The sequence below is a fragment of the Falco punctatus genome, assembly GCF_963210335.1.
Source record: "Falco punctatus genome assembly, chromosome: 8".
Lineage (NCBI taxonomy): Eukaryota > Metazoa > Chordata > Aves > Falconiformes > Falconidae > Falco > Falco punctatus.
The window spans coordinates 45,035,747-45,062,661 of NC_137588.1; the positions used below are offsets into that span (position 1 = coordinate 45,035,747).

A 26,915-nucleotide genomic window follows, 5' to 3' on the forward strand; every position below is an offset into this window, starting at 1 on the left:
TCTGACTTTTGCTATGTGTTTACCCTTTTGTCCAAGTCCTGTAATTGTGTTTTAGAAAGAACAGGTCAGATTACCTGCTGCTTAGCAGCCAGTACCACATGCAATAGTAACTGGTATATCCACAGAGAACAGATCTTCCACTGGAAGATGAAATACTGCCTCTACAGGAGACACATGTACTTCTGGCACTGAAGAAAAAGTCAGGCATCCTATATACTATGTACATATATACTAGGTACAGTGATGTATTTTGCCTTGAATAGCACTAGGGGCCTCTATTTAGGCACTGAATGTCACTCAGCAGGCTCACTCTGTCCTGTAATTGTGCCCCAGCAGTATCTTCAAGATCTGAATCACTGTCTTAGTATGACTAAGCTGGCATGTTGAAGGTGCCATTTCAGAGGTGACTGGACCTCACAGCTTCCACCAAGGGGTCCCATTCTGCCCTTTGGATGACCTGGTAGCATCCACATGGAATGGATGCTGACCCTCTGGAAAGGGTGGTAAGGGCCACACCATCTGAACCTCCTGACATGCTTTCTATTCAGGATCTCCTTTAGAAATCTGATTCTGATCATGCAATCCCATAATACCTGTAGTGGGAGGCCTCAGAGCCCTGCAAGAAAGGTTGGAGCAACGCAATGGTAAATTTGTTGCTGGATCTCTGCATAGGGATTACAGGGATCCATGACAAGAGCCAGGAAATATCTAAGGCACTGGCAGGACAGGAGCAGTAGAGGCAAGGTCAGGGTGGTCCTCGGCATTGACACAGCCACCACCTAAGTATTTTAAGATTATTAGAGAAGTACTTCATGAAGCTGCAAGTGAAGCCCACAATATGGCATGCTTTTGCTGTGAAATATGTCGTCTTTGCCAGCATGGCCATCTTACTACTTTCATGCATATTTTTCCAAAAAATTATAATCATTTTTTGCTTAACTACCAAAATATCATGTTTAAACTGACATATACTTCCACAACATTTTTAAAATAATAGATCACATGGTTATGGTCATTGAATGTCTGCAAAATTTGGCCTTTCATAATGTTCATCTACTTAGTTACAAAGCTAAGAGCCAAGTTGTAATCTGTTACCTGTTTTGGTTAAATATTTGGCTAAATGTCTTGCCCCTCAACAGCCATTGTAACTGGTGAAGAACAGAAGACTCACAGTGGGATCATCTATTCTGGCAGAGGAGTGCCTTTAGAGGCCTTGTTCAGAATATCACTCACTTGAGCAAAATCTAAGAATTTCTATCTTACTTTTATTCTGGTGAAGGTATGTCTGTATGTAAGGTGTAATGAGCGACATGGGAATGTACAGTGGTCTCCCTTAATTTTCTTTCAGAGGTTTTCCTGCGTTCTGTCTTATCTTTTCCATTCGTTCAGATAACAAAACAAAGAAGAAAGAAACAAACAGAGAAAAAGTAGATAAACAAAGTCCTAAGAAGCTAAAGGGTCCTAAGAATTTAGGAAATTACTGTTTCACTAAGAAATGCCATTTCCAGTTTCCCTGAAAAGTTCAAAAAAAAAGTCTTATGCATACCTTTTCTGCTCTGGTTATATCATATCTAGATCAATACATTTAAGGAAGTTTACAGTGTTAATTCAGAAAGCTTCAGAATATTCTTAGGGTTTTGTTCCCATGGGTCAAGAAACCAGTACCTGCAGTCCTCTGAAATGTCCTCAGGGTCTTCCACTGTTTCATTAGCTGACAGAAGAATGGCTTTCCAAGCTTGATCTTATTCTTAACTATGTGTATTGTCGCACATATTTCCTTCAGAGGTAAGTGCAAATGTCTGTCTGATAGGAAGGGGTTTTGTGTCGTGTCCTGCCCCATCCGTGTGTGTCCCCCATGTCCCCCCCAAATTTGATGTGAAAATTCAATTGATGCATGAAGAGCTTTTATTAGAACAGTACTTTGGCTTTTTAAAGGAATTCATTTGTCCATTCGTATGAAGTCTGTAATTTGGATATTCAAGTGGATTGGTAGTTATACCAGCTTGGGATTTTTTTTGTTTGAGGCTCTTTTTTTGGGGGAAAAAGGTTTTATGATTTCACCATTTGCTGTCAGCTCACAACAGTTTATTTCCAGGGGAAACTTTAGGGTTTTAACTGATTCAGCTATGATAACCCAGTTCTAAGAATCTCTTACACTTCCTTCTTACTTCTCTTGAGGACCCATTGATTGTTATCCCCCTGGCATTTATAAGTGTCTTCTCTTTGTTGGACAGCATTTCATTATACCTCATATAATCATCATCTTAGTACAAAGCAAAGCTCTCTCTAAAGCTTTGGGAGCTTTAGAAATAACCTACAACACATGCAGAAAGATACATTATGTGATGCATCTTCCATTCAGGGATTATTTAAGTAGACTGTACTTACTGATCTTGACCTTTGTGATGGGGTCGTGATAGCTCATGTACCTCTGACTAAAATTAGTGCCCAGTATCATGCTAACTGCTCCCATATGCTATATGCCATATGTTCATTGTGGTAACATAACAGCTGGATTTCAAACTATTAACAAACTTGACAACAGATGGATGGCTTCTATGTAACAGCAGAAAGCAGTAGCATGTTTCAGAATCTGATCTCTTTTTCCTGAAGTAGTTACCTGTTCTTATCTAAGAACACTGTAAGTTAGAAGTTGCCTAACAGATGCTGCCAGTATTAATAGACTTGTATGACAATTTTGTGTTCCTCAGAATTTCTTACTTTTCCCCTCAACTACAAACAAGCCTATTTTCCGTTGTTTTGAAAGATAATAAATCAGTTTTCCAGTCTTATCACATAAGCTGCTGCTCTAATCCACTTTTTATTGTCATTACTAGGCCTTGCTGGCTTTCTCCTTTGCAACACCCTGGAACATATCAGGTATTTCATTATGGAAGCTGTATTTTCAGCCAGCTGAGTCTCACTGTGCTGAAGGTGGAGTGCATTTGAGCCATCAATGAGGTAAGGAGGAAAGCGAGCAAGTTAAAAATCTTAGATTCTCAGAGGCAACATCAATTGACTTGTCTGAATGCTACGTAAATTAAAAGGCTACTACCATATTTGTTTTCCCCCACCCCCCTACCCCCCATAGTTTGCCTTTAAACAACACTGCTTTGAAGAAAATTTTTGCTGTATCCTAGTAATGCTGGAACTCAATTGTCTGTGCAGTTCAACATCTATCTTGATTTTTCTGATGTTTTGCTCATGAGGCATGTGCATAATTAAGTAAAAGTTACGTACGAAGCAAGTATCACTGCACAGATTTCTTCTGTTCAGCTTAAAGGTTTTGCCGAATAGTTTCTCTGATGTTTTTTTAATGTACATTTAGTGGGAAGTATCAATAAGTAAAGGCACTGGGTAGCTAGGAGTCTCTTGGTTTAGTATTTTTATGTAAAAGTAACTCATACTCCATCTACTGAACACCAATGTAATGAACATTTATCTGTTCCTGTTACTGTATCCAATACCTTGGTTTTACCCTCAGAATGGCAGATGATTGTGCATATGTTTTTTCCATATGTTCAAAAGGATACACATTTAAACTTGGGATTAGGATTTTAAAATTCAGTTTAAGGGACAGGCTTCTTATTCACAGCAGCAACTGGTATTAATTCTTAACATTTCTCGGAGTCACCCATGACTTTGTACCAGGTTTGGGAGGGGTTTTTTTGAGCATTTCTTTCTTTAGCTACCTTGATTAATATAGGAAGAAATAGAATGAGGTAGATGAAGGAAAAAATGAGGGAGTAAAGAGATACTGATCTAGGCATTAACTACCACCTGCTAATGAATATAATGTATGTTTTGAGAGGAAGGCTAAAAATCACTCCAGTCCTATGCCAAAGCTCCTATCATCCAATATCCAGACATGAGTTTGAACCCTTTTAGCAAAAATTTGACTTTGAAACCTTACACATAGAATGGTATTAGAGAAAAAGGGGCCCATACTATATTATGCTCTATTTTAGAGTTTTAAAAGAAAGCACTGTACTTTGCACAGAAGCACTGCATTTTGCATAGGCTCTGCACAAAGTCTGTTCTTTCAATGCCAAATGAAGCAAATCCCTTCTGGAAGACAGACTTTGTACCACAAATTTCTGGACCCCACCAGGGCACTTAAAGAAACAACCAAGTTGCTTAGTAACGTCAGGACACATCTGCACATGCAGAAGCAGGATTTTGTGGGCTTACAGAACTCTACAGTTAAAGAGCTAATGCTCTTCAGCAATGTATCTCCAAATTCAGGACAGACAGAGCAGGGCTTTCAGGATTACACTTCAAGAAATTTGTAATTAATTTCCAGTTAAGATCTATTTTAAATAGTCTCTCATCATCTGGGCCTTCAGGGCTAGTCCTAACCCCACAGATGATGATTGGTGAAGTCGAGTAAAATACATGTTTTCTATACTTGTAATTTTCTTCAATACTGGAAATATTATGAACCTGCCTAATTTGACATATATAAACTCATTTTCCTCTAACACAATACAGAACACACTACTTGTTAGGCAAAGACACTTGAAATTTAAACTAGACATTCATTTGCAAGAGGCAAATTATTCTGCTTGTACCTAAAGGATCTAAATGGGAGACTTACCGTACTGCACAATATACTTATTTCTTGAAAATCAGATTTGCTCTCTGGGCCTGGGCTGAAACTTCTTGGTATTGAATACCTCCACATCACTAATTTTATTTTAAAATACTGGCTTAAACTTTTTAAAGTGTGTTTTCTTTAAAGTATTTTAAATTAATCAGTCAGTCATGTACAAATCTGTGAATTTCACTATAAATTCACGTGTGTGATTAGTAATACTATATGTATTTTAATTCCTGACAACTGTCTCTCTAAATAGGTGTCTGTATCCCTTTTCTTTGTCTTCTGTAAAGATGAAAACAGAAGACAAGCATGTAGTAACAAATGTAAACACAATTATTTAAGCATATTTAAAATTGTAGAAATATTTTCTGCATTAGAGATACTCTGGCCTGACAGAGAAGTTAAGAGATTATTCAGCCCTGGTGTCTCCTACAACAATCCCTGATTCCCAGGGTTTAAGCCAGCTGCTGTCCTCACTTGCCCTGTAGTCCCAGTTCTGGGGGTAACCAGCGCACTGCTCAATACTTACTGCAATTTCAGTTTTGATCTGTGGCAAGGGCAGAACACCAGCTTTAGGGACCCCAAGGGATAAAACGATCCCTATGTTTGCTCCATGACCTACATCCCCTCCCAAACCCAATTCAGTCCAGAGTGCCGGGTCCCCCCTAACAATCTCACCGCCTCACTAATGATCTCATAGCTGTCCCTTTTCTCCAGCCTCCTGCTTTGAGTCTAAAACTCTCAGTCTGAGCTCATTTCCCTGCATCAGAGTGTGTGCTGCTTTCCCCAGTGCGCTGAGCAGCACAACAGGAGCCAGCGTCGGTGGACAAGGATGCTAATAGGTGGATGGATAGATAGGTAGGTGATGGACAGATGGGTAGGTAGGTAACTAGACGGGTAGACAGACAGATAAAGGAATAGACATGGATGGATGCATAGATAGATTAGATAGATAGATAGACAGATTAGATAGACAGATAATAAAGAGACCTGCCTCTCTGCGGTGGACTCTCCCTTGCCCTAGCCGAAGCCGGGGGTTGCCGAGCTCGGCCGTTTCCTGCTCCCCGCGCCGCGCCGTGCCGCGCCGCGCCGTGCCGCGCCGTGCCGCGCCGTGCCGTGCCGTAGGGGGGGGGGGGGGGGGGGGCCGGCCGCCCGGTTTTTCCCTGGTGGCGGCTGCCCTCTGCCGGCAGCCAGCGGGGACTGCAGCCGCCTGGTCCCCCCGACCGCTGCTGCCTCTGCTCCTACTGGGCAGAGCTTGGGCCAGGGGCCGACTTGCTGAGGGACAAAAACTGCATTTAAGTGATCCCAAAGTGTGCCCAAGTCTCATCGCTTTCTTGGATGGGGTTAAGCGGATAATATTTCTATATGTGACAGTGCCCAGGAACTACAGGCCATTTTCCATTAGCCCTCCCCGTCATTGATGGAAACCAGTATCTTTAATACAGAAAGAGATTACTTTATTTTTTCTTTTTTTTTCCTCAGATTTGAGCCCAGCAGTAGAAGAATCTTGACACCAGAGGTGTGATGTACCTGTCCAGGTATAAACTCTTTGGAAAGTAAACTAGCTATCATACACCTTCAGCAGTACTTGGTAAATGTGCTGCTTTCATAGCTGTTTACTTGATAATTACTCACTAGAAACTCTGTGTGTGCATCTATCTTTAAGTTGCTATTCAGTTTTTCATTGCCAGTGTGTCCATTCCGTTATGTGATACTGGTATGAGTCTATATCTGCTGCCTAAACATTTAATAAACCCTTTCTGGATTTCTCTCCACAGGATGGATGCTTTCTGTTCTATAAGTCTCCTTTCCTTTGGAGTATCTACATGTCGTTGCTCAGCAGTACTGAGTATGTCAAAGCATTGTCCGACAGAAAGATGGTTTTTCACAGTTCAGCTTTGACAAGATACAACAGGTATTAAAAAACAAAATAGTCATGATGCAAGGGCATGTTAGGATACTGAGAGCCTAAACTTCACTACTTTGTGTAAAAGATGTCCCAGGAAGTTCACTGGTCACACTGTATTTCTGGGAATAGTTTAATTGTATCAGAGTCACAAGGGCCATGCTTTGATCCCAGAAGGTGCCTGGTCTACAGTTGCTGCTGGAACTACAATGTGAGAGGAAAGGATCTGCAGCTGAGGGCAGGGGATGTTAAACAGAGGGCATAAGAAGCCCTTGTTTTCCCAAGTATCCTACCAAAGTAAGACATTTCTGCTGCTTTTGTAAAGCATAGGCCAGATTTATCTTCTGCTGGAGTTATATGGCCCTTACCATTTAGCGATTTGGTTTACAGTGCTGGCCACTTAGTTAACTGCTGGACTGGTCACTGTGGCTTGAGAAGCACTAGACATGCAGTGGGGGATAATCCCTTCATGTTGAGCCATCTCTCTGTTCACCTGTGACATGAGTAAACGTAACAACTCCCTTGACCTCTGGCTGCTTTGAAAGCCTCAGTTCAGAAGCTCTGTTTTCCTTCTAGGTAGTGACGGCATTGTCCCTGAAGTTGTGCTTGAATCACTTCTTCACTGACCTCCCCTTTAGGTAGCACTGGTCCACAGCACTGGAGACACCTTTTCAATGTGTTCAGGCCATCCAAGGGTTGCAGGATTGGGAACTTGGCTTGAAGATGAGCCAAGCCTGTGTCTTTATGCTGGAAAGATGGGCACTGATGCTTGCTTTCTCTGGGCATTTAATCCTGTTAAACTGGCTGGTACTAGGGTTTCCTTTGGTTTGCTACTACCTTGTGATCATTTTCTTGCTCCCCAAGTGGAGAGAGAGGTATTCTGAGGGAGAAAGATGGAGAAAAGGAAATCTAGGTCCTAAACCAGACACTGAGAATGGGGAAAGGACAGGCACAAGCCTAAAGAACCATATCTCTGCCTTTCCTCCTGCCTAACTGTTCTGTTTCTTCCTTCTTTATTTCCGTTTTGGCTTCCTTCTTGTCCATACACCTGCTTTGACTTCAAAGTTCATCTACTGTCCTTCCTTTTTTCTCCAGAATTCCATGTACCCTTTTCACTCTGGTGATTGGACCTCACTTTCCCCTTATCAATGCCCATTGTGAGTCTTTTCTTAAAGGTGCTACACCAGGAAGCTCTTCCTAAGCTGCTTTCAGGATGGATCCTACATGTGTTTCTCGGTCCTTACCCTCTTTGATCAGCCTTGTCAACTGAACAGGTTTGTGCTTGTCCTCTCTTGTCCCCTCTTGCATAGCATCTTTCCTTCCTCTAACCATTGCTATCCCTCCTTTTGCCCTCCCTTTCTCTTCTTCACTTCCAATCTGCTTCTCAGCTGAATCCCCATTTCTGTCCTCAGATGACCAGTTAGATTTTCAACATTAGCCTGTCTAAGGCCAAACCCTCCTCATACCCTTTCCTTCCTGGCCTGCCTGTCAAAGAGAAAATATATTATTTCTGTGCCCACAACAGCATACAGTCTAGCTATTTCTCACTTTCTTACTTTATTGCTGACTGTTTTCCTTCAATCACTTCTAGTCACTATCTCCAGGTAGCCAGTTGTAGAAACATTTCTCACAAGCTGGGAGTTTCTTGTCCTTGTTCATGACATGCCTGTGTGGCACTTCTGTCCCTGAAGTCTCTTTTCTCACTGAAAAAATAATGTTGTTTTCTGTTGCTTCATGAAAAGCACACAGAAAGCCAAGAGTATTCACACTGTGGACTTAAATTGCCTGACAACCTTGTGCTACTTGACTGTTCATCATGTGACTTTCCATTTGAATCTCCCTCCTCCTAGTCAACAGAAACAGCTGCTGCAGTAAACTGTGGAAGGAGTCATACAGGAACTGGACACAAGAACTTGAAAAAAACCCTTAGTAGATTACATTTTCCCCCAGAATACATAGAGCTAGAAATAAAAATACTATTTGAGGCCTTTTTGAGACCTCAGGATGCAGGAAAACACACGTGTCTAGGGATTTATGAAGAAAATTGCTGCGTATTTGTCATGGTTTAACCCTGGCTGGCAACCAAGTACCATGCAGTAGCTTGCTCACTCCCCCTCACCTGGAGGGATAGAGAGGAGAATTAGAAAGGAGTGTAAAACTCAAGGCTTGAGATAAGAACAATTTAATAGGGAAAGCAAAAAGCCATGGGCACAAGCAAAGCAAGGAATTCATTCACCACTTCCCATCGGCAGGCAGGTGTTCAGCCATCCCCAGGAAGGCAGAGCTCCATCACACGTAATGGTTACACGGGAAGACAAATGCCATAATGCCAAATGTCCCCCCCCTTCCTTCTTCTACCCTCAGTTTATATATTCAGCATGATGTCATATGGCATGGAATACATCTTTGGCCAGTTTGGGTCACCAGTCCTGACTGTGTCCCCTCCCAATATCTGTGCCACTCCAGCCCTCTCGCTGGCAGGATCCAAGAAACCAAAAATTCCTCGACTTAGTATAAACATCACTCAGCAACAACTAAAAACATCAGTGTGCTATCAACATTGTTCTCACACCAAATCCAAAACACAGCACTGCACCAGCTACTAAGAAGAAAATTAACTCTGTCCCAGCTGAAACCAGGACATAGGAGTAGGTTGAGGATGGAAAAGTTGTATCCCATAAGCACAATGTTCGTGAAGATGAAAATAATTACTTGGCTTCAAAAGGCATTTGTAGTAGCGAAGTGTTGAAGCTCAGAGGATCTATTTTCTATCAAGAAGTGCTGAGATTATCATGGCTATAGAGAAGGGAGCAAGAATTCATTGCCTTCGAAGGATGTAGGATGGAAATGGTCTGGGTAAACATCCAGCAGGTACCTTCTGTCCAGCGTTATCTTTGGAGACTGGAGAGTGCAGAAGGTCTCTGAGAAGGTATATGAACTCAGACTTTTGAAGCAGAGAATTTCCCTTTATTCTTCAAAGCTGGTAGATATACAGGGGAGATTTTAGAACAGATAGCCTCACAAACTGATGTTAGTAGACAGGAAGGACTGCTACCTAGGAAGATATGTGTCCCCCGTTGTGTCTGAGGAGAATAAGTAACATTTCTGTTTCAATCAAAACACTGGAGTTCTGACAGTAAAGGTCACTGGATCAAGGAGCAATCTGAGATCTGTCTGCAGAGCGATACCTGCACTCTCTTCTGTAAGATATTCTTTGAAAATTCTTTGCAGCTGATCCACGGGGCGATGGAGGTTCGTGCTGCTATTAATACTGAATTGGTTCCTAACTTCAGATTACTTCAGGAGACGATGTACAACAGTTGGAGCTCTCCTTCTGAAACAGAAAATACTCAAAACTCTGAGCCTTCCACAACCAGCCTCTGCTTGAAAGCGCCTCGATTGTCTCTGACTTCTGGAAGATGTGCACAACACGTGAGCGATACTTGCTACGTTTGCCCATAGCTTGCATCTTTATTAAGCACATTTAACAGAAGGTTTGTATAGGATGCCTTCTAGACGTTTCATACTTCCCTGTGTTATTAGTGCTAAACCAAATGTCTCAATAAGTACTAAGAAAGTGAGTTTATTTGACAAAGACATCAGGTGGGAAATGTGTTTCATAATTTGCGGTAGCAATAACCAGAACCTAACGGAGGAGATGTGTGCTGAGGCGTGCGGGTAGACGTCCATGTGCAGTTCTTGCATTGGACGCCCAGTGCCGCTGTTGGCCAGCGTGTACTGGTGCTGCTGGGCGGGCAGCTCCCAAGCAGGGAGAGCCCAGTGAGCACAAAGTCAGATGCTGCATGGCTGACATCAGCTGAGAGCCCAGCCGAAATGTCTCGGTTGCACTGAAATACGCTCAAATTCAAAGCCCTTCCAAGGGACGTGCTGGGAATTCCGCATGGAGAAACGCCTGGAAACTCCAAGAGCACAAAGCAGAACCGAGAAGGTGAAGGAGGGAGACGGTGTCCCATGTCCGCCCCTAGGGATGTGGGAGGATTTCGCCGCAGGTCTGGGGTGACTCAGGCAGAGCCCGTTGGTTGGTAAGCACCGACTTAATACCTCAAAAAAGGAATGCTTTACATTTAACGGAGCGGTGGGGAAAGCGTTAACTGGACTGAATGCAGGCAGAAAGAGGAGGCCGGTATCTCTCTTGGAAGATGAACCACAAACAGGACGTGTACCAGTGATATTTACAGTATAACAGAGAGCTACAATGTTGGAACGATCTTCTCAGCCTCCCTCACGGTTGCAGCCAGCTGAGATCTCAGGGCAGAAGTTTCTCGGGAGAGCTAGGAATGCAGGTGCTGTCTCAGTGCTAGAGGTGAGAGAAGAAATCCGTCCTGGGAGCTGGCTGGGAATGAGAGGACAGGAACGTCAGTCCCTCTTTGCATTAGAGCATGGAAACCACAGTGACTGGGGGAAGCATCTGTGCTTTTGATCTGCAGGCACCTGCTCCTTCGTTAAGGTGTGCTTGTTACCCTTAGGGTGTGCTGGAGTGGATGGGCAGTGGTTCCAGGGGTGGGGAAGAAGTCTATATCCAAGGGGGCAACAAAACGCGGCATGGGGCCTCTGAGGCTTCACTCGGTGGATCTGAATTCCTAGCTGGAAGACCAAGAAGGGAATTTTGGAAACTGAACTTGCTCAGGCTGTAGAAGTGCGGGCAGAATCTTCTTTTAGGAACACTATGTTCTGAAATATGGAGACATACCAGGAACTGAGCAGAACATGTTGCTTTATCTCTTTTCTAGCGTTAAGGTGTAAATTTCAGAGTAAAGAGGAGAACCGATTTTCAGTCGTTTTAACCTACCTTGTTAGGATAAAGATGTCATCACTAAACCAAAAAATGAGGAAGCCTGCGACATCACTACGCGCTCAAGCAGATGCATGAATTCTCTGACACATTTATCTTATTGTGGCTATAGTTACTTAGTCTGTCCTAAAACATAGTATGCCTTCATCTGGCAGTATACATATTCTTTTTTCTACTCGTACATATTCATTTTGTTATTTTGACCCAACAGCAAACACCAGCATTAGTTAGCTATCCAGTGGTGCACAGTAAGTGAGCCTCTTCATTTCGCGTTTCTCTAAAATCTGAAAGAAAACGAGCTTCAGTCTAAAAGCAGCTTCTTCTGATGTGCCAAGATACTATTACAGCCAAGAGCTTCGTTAAGGGTCACCGTTCCTCTTGCACCCTTCTACACCTGAAGCTGAAGGACACTGTTTCCCTTCTGAGATGAGGGGAGTAACAACTACCGGGTTACTGCAGCCAGGGTGGGAAGTGTCTATGGAAGCATTTCTCAGCTTGTGTCTGTTCCCTGCTGCCTAGGGGTGCCAAAGATTAGGTTATGTAGAAGCAAACACACCTTCCTCTCTCGGAGATGCCGAGAGCTGAGCAGGAGCACTGGCAAAGGCACAAAGCAGATGGATTTCAGGTGTCACTGTTATTTTTGCATGGCACGGGTGAGGAAAGAAACGGTGTTCCCAGCGCATCAACTGGTTTACTCAGCCTATGGTTGGTTTTACATCAAACTTCTGCGTTGGTGATGATAACAGCAGATGGCCACATCCCTGGAAAGGGAGAAAGGAAGAAAGAGCTGACCTGCCCTTTGATGGAAGTTAGTCTTCTACATTCTGTCATGCTTCCAAGTCAAAGGACGAAAAGAAGAAATCACCAAAAATGGCTGCATCCACGCAAAGTCCTCTAGTAGCTACAATTCTGGGGAATCTTAAAGTCAATTCTGGTTGTTACTGTCTCCTACTGATACAGTCATGAAGCTTTTATTTTAAAACAAATCAAGGCATCAGCGAATTTGTAGGACTTCACCTGGTGAGTATTATTTGATAGTCAGCTCCCTCAGCAAACAAAAATATGGAGAAAACGTCAAAGAAATTAAAGGAAAACTGTCAAAATCAAGGAGGTTAGGAAACTTTATATATATATATATAAATATATATAAATATATATAAATATATATATATATATATATATATATATAAATACCGTGGTTCCTTTTAAAGTACAAGCTGAATTTAAATTGCTGGAACCAAAAATAAGTAGCACAAGCTGTATTTTGTTTTCTCCAGGTTTTTTTTTGTTTGTTTGTTTTGTTTTGTTTTGTTTTGTTTTGTTTTGTTCTGCAAGAGGAAGACTGCTCTTGGAAGCACCAGTATATCGCGTGCGATCTGACGGCGCTCACCGCTGCATCTGCAGTCGCAGTCGCGGTCTAAATCAATCCCCAGGGCCGGCGGTGAGTGCCTGACCCTGGGGGTTTTGTCAGGTCCCCGGCACCCATCCTGGTTCGCACTACCACGGCCTTGCTTAGGACTCCTCGCTTTCCCGTCCCACCTCCATGTCCCCACGGTTGTTCCTCCCGAATCCACTCCTGACCTCTCCCTTTTACCGAGTTTGATTCTGCCTCTAATAATCCCGTAATGTGCTTTGCATATTCCTAGAACCCCCCTCAAACATCTCGTAAGCAGTTTGCTCTTCCCTGTTAGACCCTTTCTGATAATACTTCCCTCCCCCCGCCCCCCTTCTTGTTTACAGAATTTCTGGTTGTATCTCTTGGAGTGTACACTTCAGTAGTTGCTTTAATGGCCTATCGATCGGCGTCGTTAGATCCCTGGTCTTTCTATTGGCTTCATCAGCTCCGGCTCGTATCTGGGGTGTTAATTTACGAGCTCTCCTGCTTGTTTCCTTGCCTTCTGTATTAAATAGCTGTTGGCCATATATCCTTACACAGGTATAGGAGCTGAGGTTTGACCTCTGAGCACAGGAACTTCTAAAGTATTTCTAAGCCTGTGTGGTAACATTAGGGGAGGAAGGACAGTATACCTCCAAAATATGAGAACAGGTTGCAGCATTTTGACGTTTGTGTGTGGCTGGGGACATTTTTCAAGCATGTGTTATACAGTGATACATCTTATGGGTACAAGGGTCACAGGCAGGAGGGGAGAATATTCCTGTCAAATAAGGAAAAATCCGCTTTTCACACAGAAAACTGTTAAAGCTGTGTGTCCTTTGGGTGGGGTGTGATACACAATGTGAAGAAAACAGCATTAGAGTGATGTGTCCTAGAATAGCATTATCGTTCTAGGATGGTGGCGAGCTAGCGTGATGGTGAAGCATTTATTTACGGGGCCTTTTCTCCTGTAAGCTCTCTGGCACCAGATCTCATATTCAACAGCGGTGCTTCTCTAACTCGCCCCACTTGCTAACTGCCCTGTGCTCAGTAACAAGTGGAGAAGAGAAGGCAAACCCTGCAGTGCATCCTGTGGAAGTGGCAGATCTTGCAATGACCACACAACACAGAGGAAAACCAAAAGTTGTGTATAAAAAGCTCGCGGTTGCGAGCTGGGAAGAGACGCCCAGAGCAGCGCTCTAGATGGGGGAGGGAGCCCGCTTCCAAGCGAGAAGCGCATTTACACTGCGCCTTTTGCCTTCGGTTTGGCATGGAGAGTGCAGATTCAAACAGCAAACTCCGAATCCGCAGCAATGCGCCGAGTGCGGAGGGAACTATTCCCCCTTGCGACGCTGGGTGGGGATATTGGCCACGGACCGGCCGGTGGCTCTGCCCGCCGCGTCTGCAGGCGCAGAGAAACAAAAAACCCGTGTGAGCTGCTGGGGAGCGCGGCGGGCACGGGTCGGGGTGCTCGGAGGCTTCAGACCCCCTTACCTGCGGATTCCGGACAAGCACCGCTCTGCCTCGGACCCTGCTTAAAAATGCTGGGAGGCACGGAGGACGGTGGATGGCTTTTCTGGAGAGTAATGGCGTGTGTGGGATGGAGCCGAAACAGCAAGAGGCAAGTGATCTTCTTTATTCTGTGCGTTTGCGTGTGTCAGAGCGGGGCCGAAAGCCTCCGCTATTCTCTGGCGGAGGAAATGGAGAGGGACTCCTTTGTCGCCAATATTGCAAAGGACCTGGGGGTTTCTCCGAGCCAGCTGGCGGCTCGCAAGGCCCGCATTGTGTCCGAGGGGAACGAGCAGCTTTTCCGCCTCAATCAAAACACCGGAGCCCTGACGGCAAAGGAGTCGCTGGACCGAGACGAAATCTGTCCGCAGAGCGATACTTGCACACTCTTTTTTAAGATATTCTTTGAAAATCCGTTTCAGCTGATCCGAGGGGAGGTGGAGGTTCTCGATGTGAACGACAACTCCCCCGTGTTCCCGGAGAAGGAGATGGTTTTAGAGATCCTGGAAACGGCATCTCCTGGGTCCCGTTTCCATCTGGAAAGTGCCCAGGACAAGGACGTGGGCAGTAACGGTTTACAGAACTACAGCCTCGAATCCAATTCGCATTTCTCCCTCGCTCTCGAAACAGGGAAAGATGGACTGAGATACGTGGAGCTCGTCCTACAGCGCCAGCTGGACCGTGAAGAGCAGCGAGAACTGAATTTACTTCTCACCGCCACCGATGGGGGCTCGCCACCCAGATCGGGCACGGCCCAGGTCCGGATCGTGGTGGTGGATGCCAATGACAACATCCCGGTCTTCCGTCAGGAGGTCTACGAGGTGCGCCTGCCCGAGAACAGCCCCCCGGAGCAGCTGGTAGTCAGAGTGGCGGCTGCGGATCCCGACGAAGGGTCCTACGGGAAAGTGCGGTACGCCTTCACGCAGACATTGGAGAGGTCCCGGCAGCTCTTCGAGCTGAACCCTGCCACTGGGGAGATACGGGTCGCGGGCAACTTGGATTTCGAGGAAGCGAAAATGCACAAGATGGTGGTGAAAGCCACGGACGGCGGGGGGCTGTCTGCGCATTGCAAAGTGCAGGTGGAGGTCCTGGACATGAATGACAACGCCCCGGAGATAGTGCTCACCTCCCTCACAGCCTCCGTTCCCGAGGACGCCCCGCCCCGCACCGTGGTGGCCCTGTTCAGTGTGCGGGACAAGGACTCCGGAGACAACGGCAGGACAGAGTGCTCGATAGATGGGGACTTGCCCTTTAGCCTCACCCCCACTTTCGATAATTACTACGAACTGAGAACAAACCAGGCGCTGGACAGGGAGAGGACGGCGTTGTATAACATCACCATCACAGCCACAGACTGGGGCATGACGCGGCTGAGCACTCAGGAAAGCATATTCGTGCAGATATCGGACGTGAACGATAATCCCCCAGAGTTCACCCAGGAGGTTTACACCATGTCGGTCGCGGAGAACAGCAGCCCCATGCTCCGGATCGGCAGGGTGAACGCGACGGACGCCGACGCAGGAAAAAACGCTCGCGTAAACTACACGCTGGTGCCGCAGGAAGGCAAGGTGCAGCCCGACGTGTCGGTCAACTCTGAAAACGGGGATGTTTATATCCTCCGCCCGCTGGACTATGAGGAGGTGCGCGCCTTAGAGGTGACGGTGCGCGCAGCCGACGGCGGCTCGCCGCCGCTCAGCGCCCAGGCGGTGCTACGCGTGGTGGTGCGGGACGAGAACGACAACGCACCCGTCGTGCTGCACCCACCCCCCGACAGCAGCGCGGCGGCGGGCGAGCTGGTACCGCGCTGGGCGCGGGCGGACTACCTGGTGGCCAAGGTGGTGGCGGTGGACGCGGACGCGGGGCAGAACGCGTGGCTGTCGTACGAGCTGGCCAAGGCGACGGAGCCGGGGCTGTTCCGCGTGGGGCTGCACAGCGGCGAGGTGCGCACGGCGCGGGCCGTGTCGGAGAGGGACGCGGCCCGGCAGAGGCTCGTCGTGCTAGTGCGAGACCGCGGGCAGCCGCCGCGCTCCGCCACTGCCACCCTCGGCATCGCCCTGGTGGACGGCTTCTCCGACGCCCATGTGCGGGTGAGTGAGGAGGCGCCGGCCGCCGAGCCCGACGGGCCACTGACCCTGTACCTCATCGCCTCCCTGGCCTGCGTCTCGTCGCTGTTCCTGGCCACCGCGGTGGCAGCCGTGGTGGTGAAGGTGCGGCGGGCCAGGCGGAGCCAGGCGGAGCCCTTGCCCACGTTCCCGAAGGCTGCCACGGAGAGCAACGCGGGCTCCCTTCCCCGCAACTACGTATACGACGTCTGCTTCGCCGCCGGGACAGTCAACAGCGAATTTCGGTTCCTCAGGCCCCTCTTCCCCTGTTTCCCCGCCGGGCTGCCCCCCGGCCCGGGCGAGCAGCGGAGCTCGGTGTGCTCACAAGAGGCAGCCAGCCCCAGGGGAGAAGGTGACTGGGCTGCACAGGTGAGGGACGTGGCCGTGCCGAGGCGATGGGGAAAGCAGGGAGTGAGTAGTGCGGAGGTGGGGGTGGGGCGTCATCCCTGGCAGAAAGGACTATCGATGTTGCGGAGATCGTGGTGGAGGAGCTACTGGGGAGGGAGGAGAGGGTAGAGAGGGTCCCAGAGCCGCTGGCGGGGGCCTCCCAGGAGGATCCGGCACGACTCAGCTGTTCCCTAAGTTCTGACTAACCGCACCTCTCTGCATCCAGCTGTATGCTCTGAGTGTCCGCGTTAGATCAAGTCTTTGGCTTCACCACAAAGAGGGGCAGCTGGACCATGAGAAGATGAGAAGTAGAGGTGTAGAAGTGTGATCCACACAGCGGGTCCTGTCCATGCATTGTGTGGAGCCCGTAGGGACCCAGAGCAGGAGCGACACCGCTCCTCCCGGGGGCTGCAGCACCGGGAATGTAGTGAGTTCTATTCAGCGTCAGCTGGGGCTGTGGGGACAATGGTGCAAAGCGCAGTCACATCACTCACGGTGTCCCCTGCAGTGCTGTTAGGAGCCTGTGCCCGGCGCTGCCAGGTGCCGTTCATCAGGGTGGTTGCGGTGCTGAACTCAAGCTGCCTTACAAGTTCCTGGAGTCTATGGAGGCGGGGCTCTCTGCCATTAAATTCCCATATATTTTTGTGGCTTGCATGAACAGTATCAGCCAGGAAAATGTGGCTATCTGACTTTACAATGCGCTTTCCTAGTCCTTTCCTGGCCCAGGCGGGCTTTCCCAGGCAGTACCAGCACCTTTCTTTTCAGTCCTGCTGTGAACTCAGAGTCATAGCTGAGGCGTCCGTCAACCTCCAGCTTCAAAGAGCATGGGAGAGGCAAGGAGTGATCAGTGAAACAGTTTCTTCTCCCCTCACTCTCTCACTGGGTCCAAGTGGGACTTCTAAAACACGGGGTTACCAGTTCTGGGGATCCATCTAGCACTTCACAGGAGTCTAGACGATGAACATATATGAGGCTGAAGACCTACCCACACCTTCTTACCCCTTAAAGTTTTCGTATTTCATCGCCACTGATGACTTGGACTAACTTTACTGCCGGTTCTCAGAACCGCAGTCGCAGTGGCCTCAGTGTAGACAAGGACACATCTTGATATATCACATTTCCTGTTTGTGAGAAAGTGGTTTTATTTCGGGCTCTTACCACCTTAAATTACTTCCTCAGATTCATAAAAGGTTTCATTAGTGCCTTTGTGATGTCCACAGTGGAGGATGGTTTCTGGCTTTAGATTTTCCCTGTTCAGGTCAGAGACCCACCACCTAGTCCAACCTTTTATTTGGCTCTGGATAGGGAAGAGTCTGGTGTCACTCATGCAGTAGTGTAAGATGTGACCTCCAAGATTCTCGCTGATGCCTGTTTACCTTCAGCGCCCAAATGACAACCTCCACTCTCTGTTCTTTGCAGGGCAGAGCTCCCCTCCCCGAAGACACGGGTCCCAGACCTGCGGAAGCAGCTTGCTCTGCAAACAAGGGGGTGGAGCTAAATATCAATTCTGATCAAAACCCTTGGGTCAGCCATCAGTAAGTGAAGAGAAAAACAAGCATCTCTGTCCTCACTGGCTAACATGCTCACGGGGAAAAGTGAACGAAGAGACCAAACACCCACCAAAAAAAGTACCAGGGAGATACAAAGCTTCTCTGTGAGAGAGCAAAAACACTCTCCTCTTGAGCAGTACTTTATTCATGTAGGTATTTTGTAATTGTGATATGGATGGAAGACGAGGACTGTGTTGCATGTTGATTACACTTAGACCTCGTGTGTGATTGTGAGAGTGCTACCGCTTCTAAATGTTAAGGGAAGTACTGAGAACTGGAAGCAGATCTTCAAGATAACTTTTTTCTACATCACCTTTTCTGTGTTTTTTCTTATGCAGAGGGATCTGTAATAATGTCTTAATTTCCTGCAGCCTGTTCAATACCAAACAATATTAAGCAAAATTAAGTGGTGCTTGCAAAAAAATTTCTTAATAACAAGCAGAAGCTGATTACATTACAAACGGCTGACAGTGGCACACTTTGTGTATTTGATCAAGAGTTTACAGGTTCTCCACACTGCAGAGTGGGCTTTGAGCAATGTATTTTTTTTCCCTTCATAACGTGAAGTTGAAATTAACATTTCAGAATTTTGGGGTATACAGTAGTAGAGAATTAAAAATACTGTCTGTAGTTTTACAGTAAAGTAGGCTAAACCATTTACAATAAACTTAAGGTATAGTAGAATATAGGGCGTCAATAAGCTTTCAGGTTTTCTTCCATTAATCAGTATTGTTCTATAAAGTAATGTGGTATTTCCCGTCGCTCACACATTTTTTAGAGCCAAATGCCTGAAGACAGAAAACAATAAAACCTACTTGAAAGTCCCTCAGGTGAGTGTGCGGTCTCGAAAAACACTTCTCACAGTCATCGCTGAGGAAATAGCCACCCCAAAGAGCAGGATTTCGGGAATAAATCCCTGCATTTGGGATGGAATTTATGCAGGGGAAATCAGAGCGATCTGGAAAGTAGGCTGCTCTCAGAAGCCAGAGTAAGGTGGAGGGGCCTTTTCTGAGCCAAGATGAGGTTTGAGAGATGCTGCCTCCGGCCTCTTTGCGAGGGCTCCCAGCCGTGAGAGGTCGTGAACTGGGGGAACAATCTCGGTCCCTTCCAGAAACCCACCGAGAATTACTACATGGCCATCGCTGCCATGCGTGGTTCATGGACCAGCTCACTCTGGATGCCGGCCATCTGTAGCCATACACAGCTTTTTTTTTTTTTAGCTAAACGGGCTAAAACTCATTTCTTCACTGTGTATAAACAGTTCAAACCGTTATAGGGGGGACACATAAAAAAAAAAAAAGCTTTAAATAAATCTCCTTTTCAAATAAAAGGTAAAGAGAAGCATTGCTCACTCAAGCGGAGGCCATACTTTGAACAGGGTTGTATGGACAGCTAAATCCTTATGCCTTGACCTCGTAAGAGAGAAATCGAACGGTCTGTGTCCCTCCCGCAGGCTCCGCGCTGGGAGATCTCCGTGTCTTTCCGCAGGTTGGCCGCCTGGTGCCGCTGCCGACCGCGGAGGCTCCGCGCAGCTCCCGGCTCCACCGCGCCGGGGCTCGGGCGGGTGGGGCGGCACCATCCGGGCTGCGCTGCTCAGAGCTCGGCAGGCTGGCTCGGCAGCTCCATCCAGCTCACAGGGGGAAGAAATCGGTTCGCTGAGAGGGAATGGAGCTGACGAAGAGGGAGGAACCGCTCCTAGGGCCAGCAGCGGCTCTGGTCCTGCTCCTCTGCGTGTCAGGGATGAGGGCAGAAACCGCCCGGTACTCTGCGCCCGAGGAGGCGGAGAGAGGCTCCTTTGTGGCGAATATCGCTAAGGATTTGGGACTGACCAGTGAAGAATTATCGGCTCGACGAGTTCGGCTCGTTCCTGAAGGAGAAAAGCAGTATTTACAGCTGAACCAGCACAGCGGGGATTTGGTGGTGCGAGAGCGGATGGACCGGGAGGAGCTGTGCGGGCAGAACGAGCCCTGCCTGGTGCGTTTCGAGGTGCTGCTGGAGAGCCCCCTGCAGTCCTTCCGAGCTGAGGTAAGCCTCACAGACATCAATGATCATTCTCCTGTGTTCTTAAATAAAGAGATAGTTTTAAAGATCCCGGAAAGTGCAGTGCCAGAGGCTCGATTTTTGTTGGAAAGCGCTCAGGATCCAGATGTGGGGAACAACAGTCTGCAGCATTACAGTATCAGCTCGAACGAGTATTTCCGTATCTACACCCGGAGGCGGAGTGACGGCAGGAGGTACGCCGAGCTGGTGTTGGACCGAGCCCTGGACCGGGAGCAGCAGGCTGAAATCGCGTTCACCATCACGGCTGTAGATGGCGGGTCTCCACCGCGCTCTGGTACAGCCTTAATCCGCGTGGTAGTCCTGGATGTAAATGACAACACCCCGGTATTTAGCCGGAGTCTGTATAAAGTCCCGCTATTAGAAAATAGCTCCCAGGATACCTTAGTGGTGGCAGTGTCCGCTAGAGATTTAGACTCAGGAACGAACGGGGAAATAGCCTATTCCATAGTGCAAAATTCAGAGGAAAATCGCCACACGTTTAAAATAAATCCAGAGTCAGGGCAGATTCGACTCAAAAAGTCGGTGGATTATGAAGAAACAAAGACCTACGAGATAGACGTCCAGGCAACAGACGGAGGGGGGCTATCTGCGCACTGCAAGGTGCAGGTGCAGGTGCAGGACGTGAACGACAACGCCCCCGAGGTGATCATCACCTCCCTCACCAGCACCCTCTCGGAAGCCGCCCCGCCGAACACCGTGGTGGCCCTCTTCAACGTGCGGGACCGGGACTCAGGGGACAACGGCAGGGTGAGCTGCGAGCTGCCGGGTAAGCAGCCTTTCAGCATCACGCTGTTGCCGGCCGATGCTTACGCGCTGGTGACGTCGGAGGAGCTGGACCGGGAGGAGGTGGCAGAGTACAACGTGACTGTGCGGGCCCGCGACCAGGGCTCCCCCGCGCTCACGGCGTCCAAAACGCTGCTCGTGCGGCTCATAGACGTGAACGACAACGCGCCTACCTTCGCCCAGGCCGTTTACACTGTGATGCTTAGCGAAAATGAGCCGGCGGGGAAGAGCCTGGGTCGCCTGACCGCGACGGACGCCGACGCAGGAAAAAACGCTCGCGTGAGATACGCGCTGGACCCGCCCCCGCCGGGCGCAACCTCCGCAGCATCATTCGTGTCCGTGGACGCGGAGAGCGGAACCGTGCGGGCACTGCGCCCGCTGGACTACGAGGAGGTGCGCGCCTTTGAGGTGACGGTGCGCGCAGCCGACGGCGGCTCGCCGCCGCTCAGCGCCCAGGCGGTGCTACGCGTGGTGGTGCGGGACGAGAACGACAACGCACCCGTCGTGCTGCACCCACCCCCCGACAGCAGCGCGGCGGCGGGCGAGCTGGTACCGCGCTGGGCGCGGGCGGACTACCTGGTGGCCAAGGTGGTGGCGGTGGACGCGGACGCGGGGCAGAACGCGTGGCTGTCGTACGAGCTGGCCAAGGCGACGGAGCCGGGGCTGTTCCGCGTGGGGCTGCACAGCGGCGAGGTGCGCACGGCGCGGGCCGTGTCGGAGAGGGACGCGGCCCGGCAGAGGCTCGTCGTGCTAGTGCGAGACCGCGGGCAGCCGCCGCGCTCCGCCACCGCCACCCTCGGCATCGCCCTGGTGGACGGCTTCTCCGACGCCTTCCTCCAGCTCTCCCATGGTCCTGCGGGGAGGCAGCAGCCGCAGGCGCCCGAGGAGGATCTGCTTACCACCTACCTTATCGCCTCCCTGGCCTGCGTCTCGTCGCTCTTCCTCCTCTCCGTCCTCACCTTTTCGGCGGCCAAGCTCTGCAAGGCCCGCCTCCGAGCACGCCTGTCGCCCCCTTCTGCCCCCAGCTACGGTGACGGCGACTTCGCCGCCGACGGCGTGGACGTGACCGGCACGGGGACACTGTCGCCGGCTTACCGCTACGAAGTGTGCCTGACCACCGGCTCGGGGAGGAGCGAATTCCAGTTCCTGAGGCCCGTCTTGCCCTGCCTGAAACGCAGCGCTGAAAGTGGAGCTGGCCAGGAGGGGGAAGGGCCGTGCTGCTCGCAGCTGGCTGGCGAGAGGGAAGGCAGCCCGGGGAGCGCGGCCCCTCCTGCCGTCCCGCCACCGGGCTGGCCGGCCGCCGGGCGCGTCCATGCCTGAGGCTCGCTGGGAGCCGCCTCCGCTCCCCGCGCTCAGCAGTGCCGTGCCGTGCCCGGCGCGCTGCCCCTGCGGAGGCTCTCGCCCGGCTCCTCCGGCCGGGGAAGGCGGCTCAGTCCCCGCGGCCTGAGCCCCCGCCCCACGGCGACGTGGGAAGCGCCCCGAGCTCGCCTCTCCGCCGCGCCTCTCGGAGTGCCCGGCCCGGCCTCCCGGCAGCCGAGCACGCCCGCCTGCCCGCGGGCCCCGGGAGGCGGCGGAAGGCGCGGGGCAGCTGCCGGCGCTGTCCGTGCGCTCGGGCTGCGGCGGCGGCCGCGCGGGGCTCCCGGCACGCCTTCCCGGCGCCTCCCTCCGCGGCGCGGCGTGCTGCCGCGGGGCCCCCACGCGGGCGAGCGGGAGCGGCGTGTGCGCACGGGGCAGTGTGCCGGGGCGAGCCGGCGGCGGGCGGTGGGGGCGGCGGGCGCAGTCCCGGCGCGGGCCGCAGGGTGGTGCTCCCGGCCAAGGCGGCGCAAAGCGGCGGAGGGCGGGGAGGCGGCCGAGCACGGCCCTGCCCAGCGCAACCGGGCAGCCGCGGCGAGCGGCGGCGAGTGGGGTCCGCGCAATCCGCTGCCGGGCCGCCAGCCGGACTCGGCGAGAGGGAGCGCGCCCGCCCGGCACCGGCGATCCGCGAGACGGAGGCTGCCCGCCGGCCCGACATGGCGATCGCCAGGCAAGTGCTTTGTCTCTCTGCTTTCCTCTCTCTGCCGCACGCGTGCTGCGAGCCCATCCGCTACTCCGTAGCCGAGGAGCGGGAGAGCGGCTCCGTGGTCGCCAACGTGGCGGAGGACGCGGGGCTGGCCCCGGCGCAGCTGGTGGCTCGCCGCGCCCGCCTGGCCTCGGAGGACGGCCGGCAGCGCTTTCGCCTAGACCGCGGCACCGGCCGCCTCGTAGTGGCAGAGAGACTGGACCGGGAGGAGCTGTGCGGGCAGTCTGCTACCTGCACGCTGCCCTTCGAGCTCCTGCTGGCAAACCCCCTGCAGTTCCTCCGGGTCGAGGTGACCCTGGAGGACGTCAACGACCACGCGCCCGTTTTCCCGGAGGAATCGCTCACTTTTAAGATCCTGGAAACGAGTGACCCGGGCTCACGATTCCCGCTGGAGGGGGCTCGGGACCTGGATGTGGGCAGTAACAGCGTCCAGGCTTACAGCATCACCCCCGAGAACGAGCACTTCAGTGTCTCCTTTGGGAGCCGGAGTGAGGGCAACAAATACGTGGAACTGGTCTTGGAAAAGCCGCTAGACAGAGAGGAGCAGGCAGAGGTGCATTTCAGTGTCATTGCTGTGGACGGAGGCTCTCCGCCCAGGAGTGGGACCACCCAAATCCACGTTGTCGTTCTAGATGTAAACGACAACGCTCCTGTCTTCACACAGGAGAGGTACGTTGTGAAGGTTTTGGAAAATGCGCCGGAGGGCTCTGTGGTTCTCAATGTGGTGGCAACTGATCAGGATGTGGGAGTTAATGGGGCCATCTCCTATAAGTTCAGCCAAACAGTGGGCCAGAGTGACTCAGCATTTGCAATTGACCTGACGAGCGGAGAAATCAAACTCACAAAGCCTCTGGACTTTGAGGTGGCAAAGAACCATGAGCTCAGTGTGCGGGCCACAGATGGCGGGGGCCTCTCAGCAATCTGCAAGGTGTTGGTGGAGGTGCTGGATGTGAATGACAACGCACCAGAGCTGGTGGTCAGCTCCTTCAGCAGCCCCCTCCCTGAGAATGCATTACCTGGGACAGTGGTCGCCCTCTTCACTGTCAGGGACCGGGATGCTGGTGCCAACGGCAAGATCTCCTGTGCCCTTGAGGACCAGCTATCATTCTCCCTGCGGCCAGCCTATAAGAACTACTATGAGTTGGTAACTGTGAGCACATTGGATCGGGAGGAGATGGCTCGATACATCCTCACTGTCATAGCAGCAGACGCAGGGTCACCTCCTCTGACAACCACCCAGACCTTCACGGTGGACATCTCTGATGTCAACGACAACGCACCTGTCTTTAACCAGACATCGTATACCATGTATGTGCATGAGAACAATGTCCCCACAGTGCTCGTTGGAGCTGTCAGTGCTGCTGATGCCGACTTGGGGCCCAATGCCAAGGTGACCTATTTCCTGGCACCGCACCGCTCTGCAGAGCAGCCTCCCTGCTCCTGCATCTCTATGAACTCCGAGAACGGGCATGTATTTGTGCTGCGGCCTCTGGACTATGAGCAGGTGAGGCAGATTGAGGTGTTGGTGAGCGCCTCCGATGCAGGCTCTCCTCGCCTCAGTTCCAATGTCACTGTCCGCCTTGTAGTGGTGGATGAAAATGATAATGCACCACTGGTGCTGTACCCCTCGCAGGACAGCAGCCCTCCATCCAATGAGCTGGTGCCTGTTTCGGCTGAGGCGGGGTACCTCATCACCAAAGTGGTGGCTGTCGATGCGGACTCGGGGCAGAACTCGTGGCTCTCGTACCACCTGCTGAGGGCCACTGACCCCGGGCTGTTTGTGGTGGGTGCCCAAAGCGGGGAGGTGCGACTGAGGAGGCCGGTGACCGAGCGAGACGCCGTGAAGCAGAAGCTCGTTGTCCTGGTGCGAGACAATGGGCAGCCAGCACTGTCAGCCACAGCGGCACTGAGCGTGCTCCTGCTCAGTGACTTCTCAGATGTGGGCCTACCACACAGCAGCCAGGCCACGGAGGATGAGGATGGCTCCCTGACAACATACTTAATCATTTCCTTGGTCTTCATCTCACTCCTGTTCCTTGTGTCCACAGCAGCCTTCATCACTCATAAGGTGTGCAAGAGAAAGGAGCTGAAGGATGGGCATGTGCTTTACGGCACTGGCAACTTGCAGAGCGACCTGGCTGATGCGGCCACTGCGGGGACCCTGCCCCATGCCTATTGCTATGAGATCAGCCTCACAACGGGCTCGGGCAACAGTGAGTTCAAATTCCTGAAGCCCATCCTCCCCAGCCTGCCTCCGCAGCACCATGCCCTGGGAGGGGGCACCCATGATGAACAAGATTTCTCCCGAGGCCCTGCCACTGCGGAGGAGGTGGTGCCAGGCAATCCTGGGATGTTCTCTGCCGAACAGCCCCGTAGTCTTTCCTCTAACTAGCATGGAGTCAGCACAGCCAGGGGCTTCATGCCTTGCAAAAGGAAGAGACCAGGGCTACAACATCTGCAATGCTTCCTCCAGAGTAAATCTGCCTTTGCAACAGGCATCACCAATTTCCTGCAAATTCTAAGTAAGAAAGATTGTCTCCCCCTCCAAAAGTAGAAATAAGAGGAACTAAAATCTCCCTCAATCTGGTAATCATATGTTTCAGCCCTGTTACAGCCGTTTCTGAAATGCTTCAAGAGTGGGGTCCAGGGTCCTCAGCTAAGTTCTTGTCTAACCTGCTCTCAGGCATTACTGTGGGCCTCTAATCCTGTGCTGTAATGCATTGGCATGGCCAGGCACAAAAATCAGGTGCTTGCTGAAATGCATGTAGCCCTCCTCCCGGGTCAGGGAGGCAAGGAGGTGGTGAGCACCACAGTGGTGCCAGCACTGGGCTCTTCTCTGCATTCTGGATGTCTGTCTGTGAGACCTGTGGGCTCTGCCACGGTGTCTGTCTGGACAGCTGTTGTGTGTCTGCACATGCTGCACAAAGGCTGGCTGGTGAATCTTACCATCGCAATGTGCATCATTACAGTTCAGCAAGCAAGAACATTATTTTGATCCTTCGAGTTCAGAAGTCTCCTCTTCTCCAGGGCAGAGCAGCAAAAACACACCACAAGGACTTCCCTGGGCCCCTAAGAGGGAGGTGGGTGGGCTGTTTCCTTGGGATTGCAGCACAAATGGTGTTGGTATAGACTGTAACTGTACAGAGCTGGGAAAGCATGCTCATTGTTTTTGGGTGCATTGTAAGGAAACGCCTCCAGTTACATCAGAGGACTTTGATGGTAGAATCAAGATGAACAGGGAAAGGGGCCATTGAGTCTGGTCTCATCTTTGTTGTTCCTGAAATCAGAGGCTTCTTGGTGGGAGTGGACAGCCGTCCCGATATGTTTTTTCTAGGTTTTTGTTAGAGCATTTGCATTCTCCTTTTTGCCCTTTCTCCTTCTTCCCTGTGAACTGTGCTTGAGCGTTGTCCTGCCTGTTCCTCTTCAGAAATACCGTTGCCCCATGTACAGTAACAGATTGTTTGAATGATGGCAATGCGGCACGGAATATTTGGAAACCCTCACGCTGTGTTGTGTTGCAGTTATTACACTGTTCTGTTATAAACAGGGACACCCTTGTGTGTAATAGTGAAATAAAGAGAAAGCCTGAATGCCTTGTACGGAGACAGTCTTTGGGAGAGGTTCTTTCTGGAAAGCTCTGTCAAAGTTCTTCAAGAGGCTGGGAGTGGTGTTCTTGCTGTGTCCCTTGGCTGAGGCAGAGTTGAGTGGGGACACTTCCTCAGTCTGGGGATGCAGCTGATAAAGCATGCAGGGAAATTATTGGGAGCGGG

The 26,915-nt window shown here is 50.6% G+C and overlaps 2 protein-coding genes across 2 annotated transcripts; both read left to right on the forward strand.

The window, feature by feature from the left end:
* The first annotated feature begins 5,745 nt into the window (after positions 1-5,745).
* On the forward strand, positions 5,746-26,912 carry LOC308068618 (uncharacterized protein). The gene is given in 3 exon segments (XM_080399519.1): positions 5,746-6,515; positions 19,731-22,328; positions 22,331-26,912. Coding segments are annotated over 2 exon segments (5,628 nt in total). The 5' UTR covers positions 5,746-6,515; positions 19,731-19,907; the 3' UTR covers positions 25,538-26,912.
* On the forward strand, positions 12,468-18,928 carry LOC308068598 (protocadherin beta-16-like). Its single transcript, XM_080399476.1, has 3 exons — positions 12,468-12,760; positions 13,670-16,674; positions 18,112-18,928. Exons 2-3 carry the CDS (start codon positions 14,008-14,010, stop codon positions 18,229-18,231), a joined length of 2,787 nt encoding a protein of 928 aa, XP_080255602.1. The 5' UTR covers positions 12,468-12,760; positions 13,670-14,007; the 3' UTR covers positions 18,232-18,928.
* Positions 26,913-26,915: the final 3 nt, after the last annotated feature.

Bases quoted from the DNA above. Each gene is read 5' to 3' on its own strand.
- LOC308068598 (XM_080399476.1), top strand. From the start codon at position 14,008: ATGCGCCGAGTGCGGAGGGAACTATTCCCCCTTGCGACGCTGGGTGGG. The intron at 16,675-18,111 runs GTGAGGGACGTG...TGTTCTTTGCAG, and splicing joins AAGGTGACTGGGCTGCACAG to GGCAGAGCTCCCCTCCCCGA.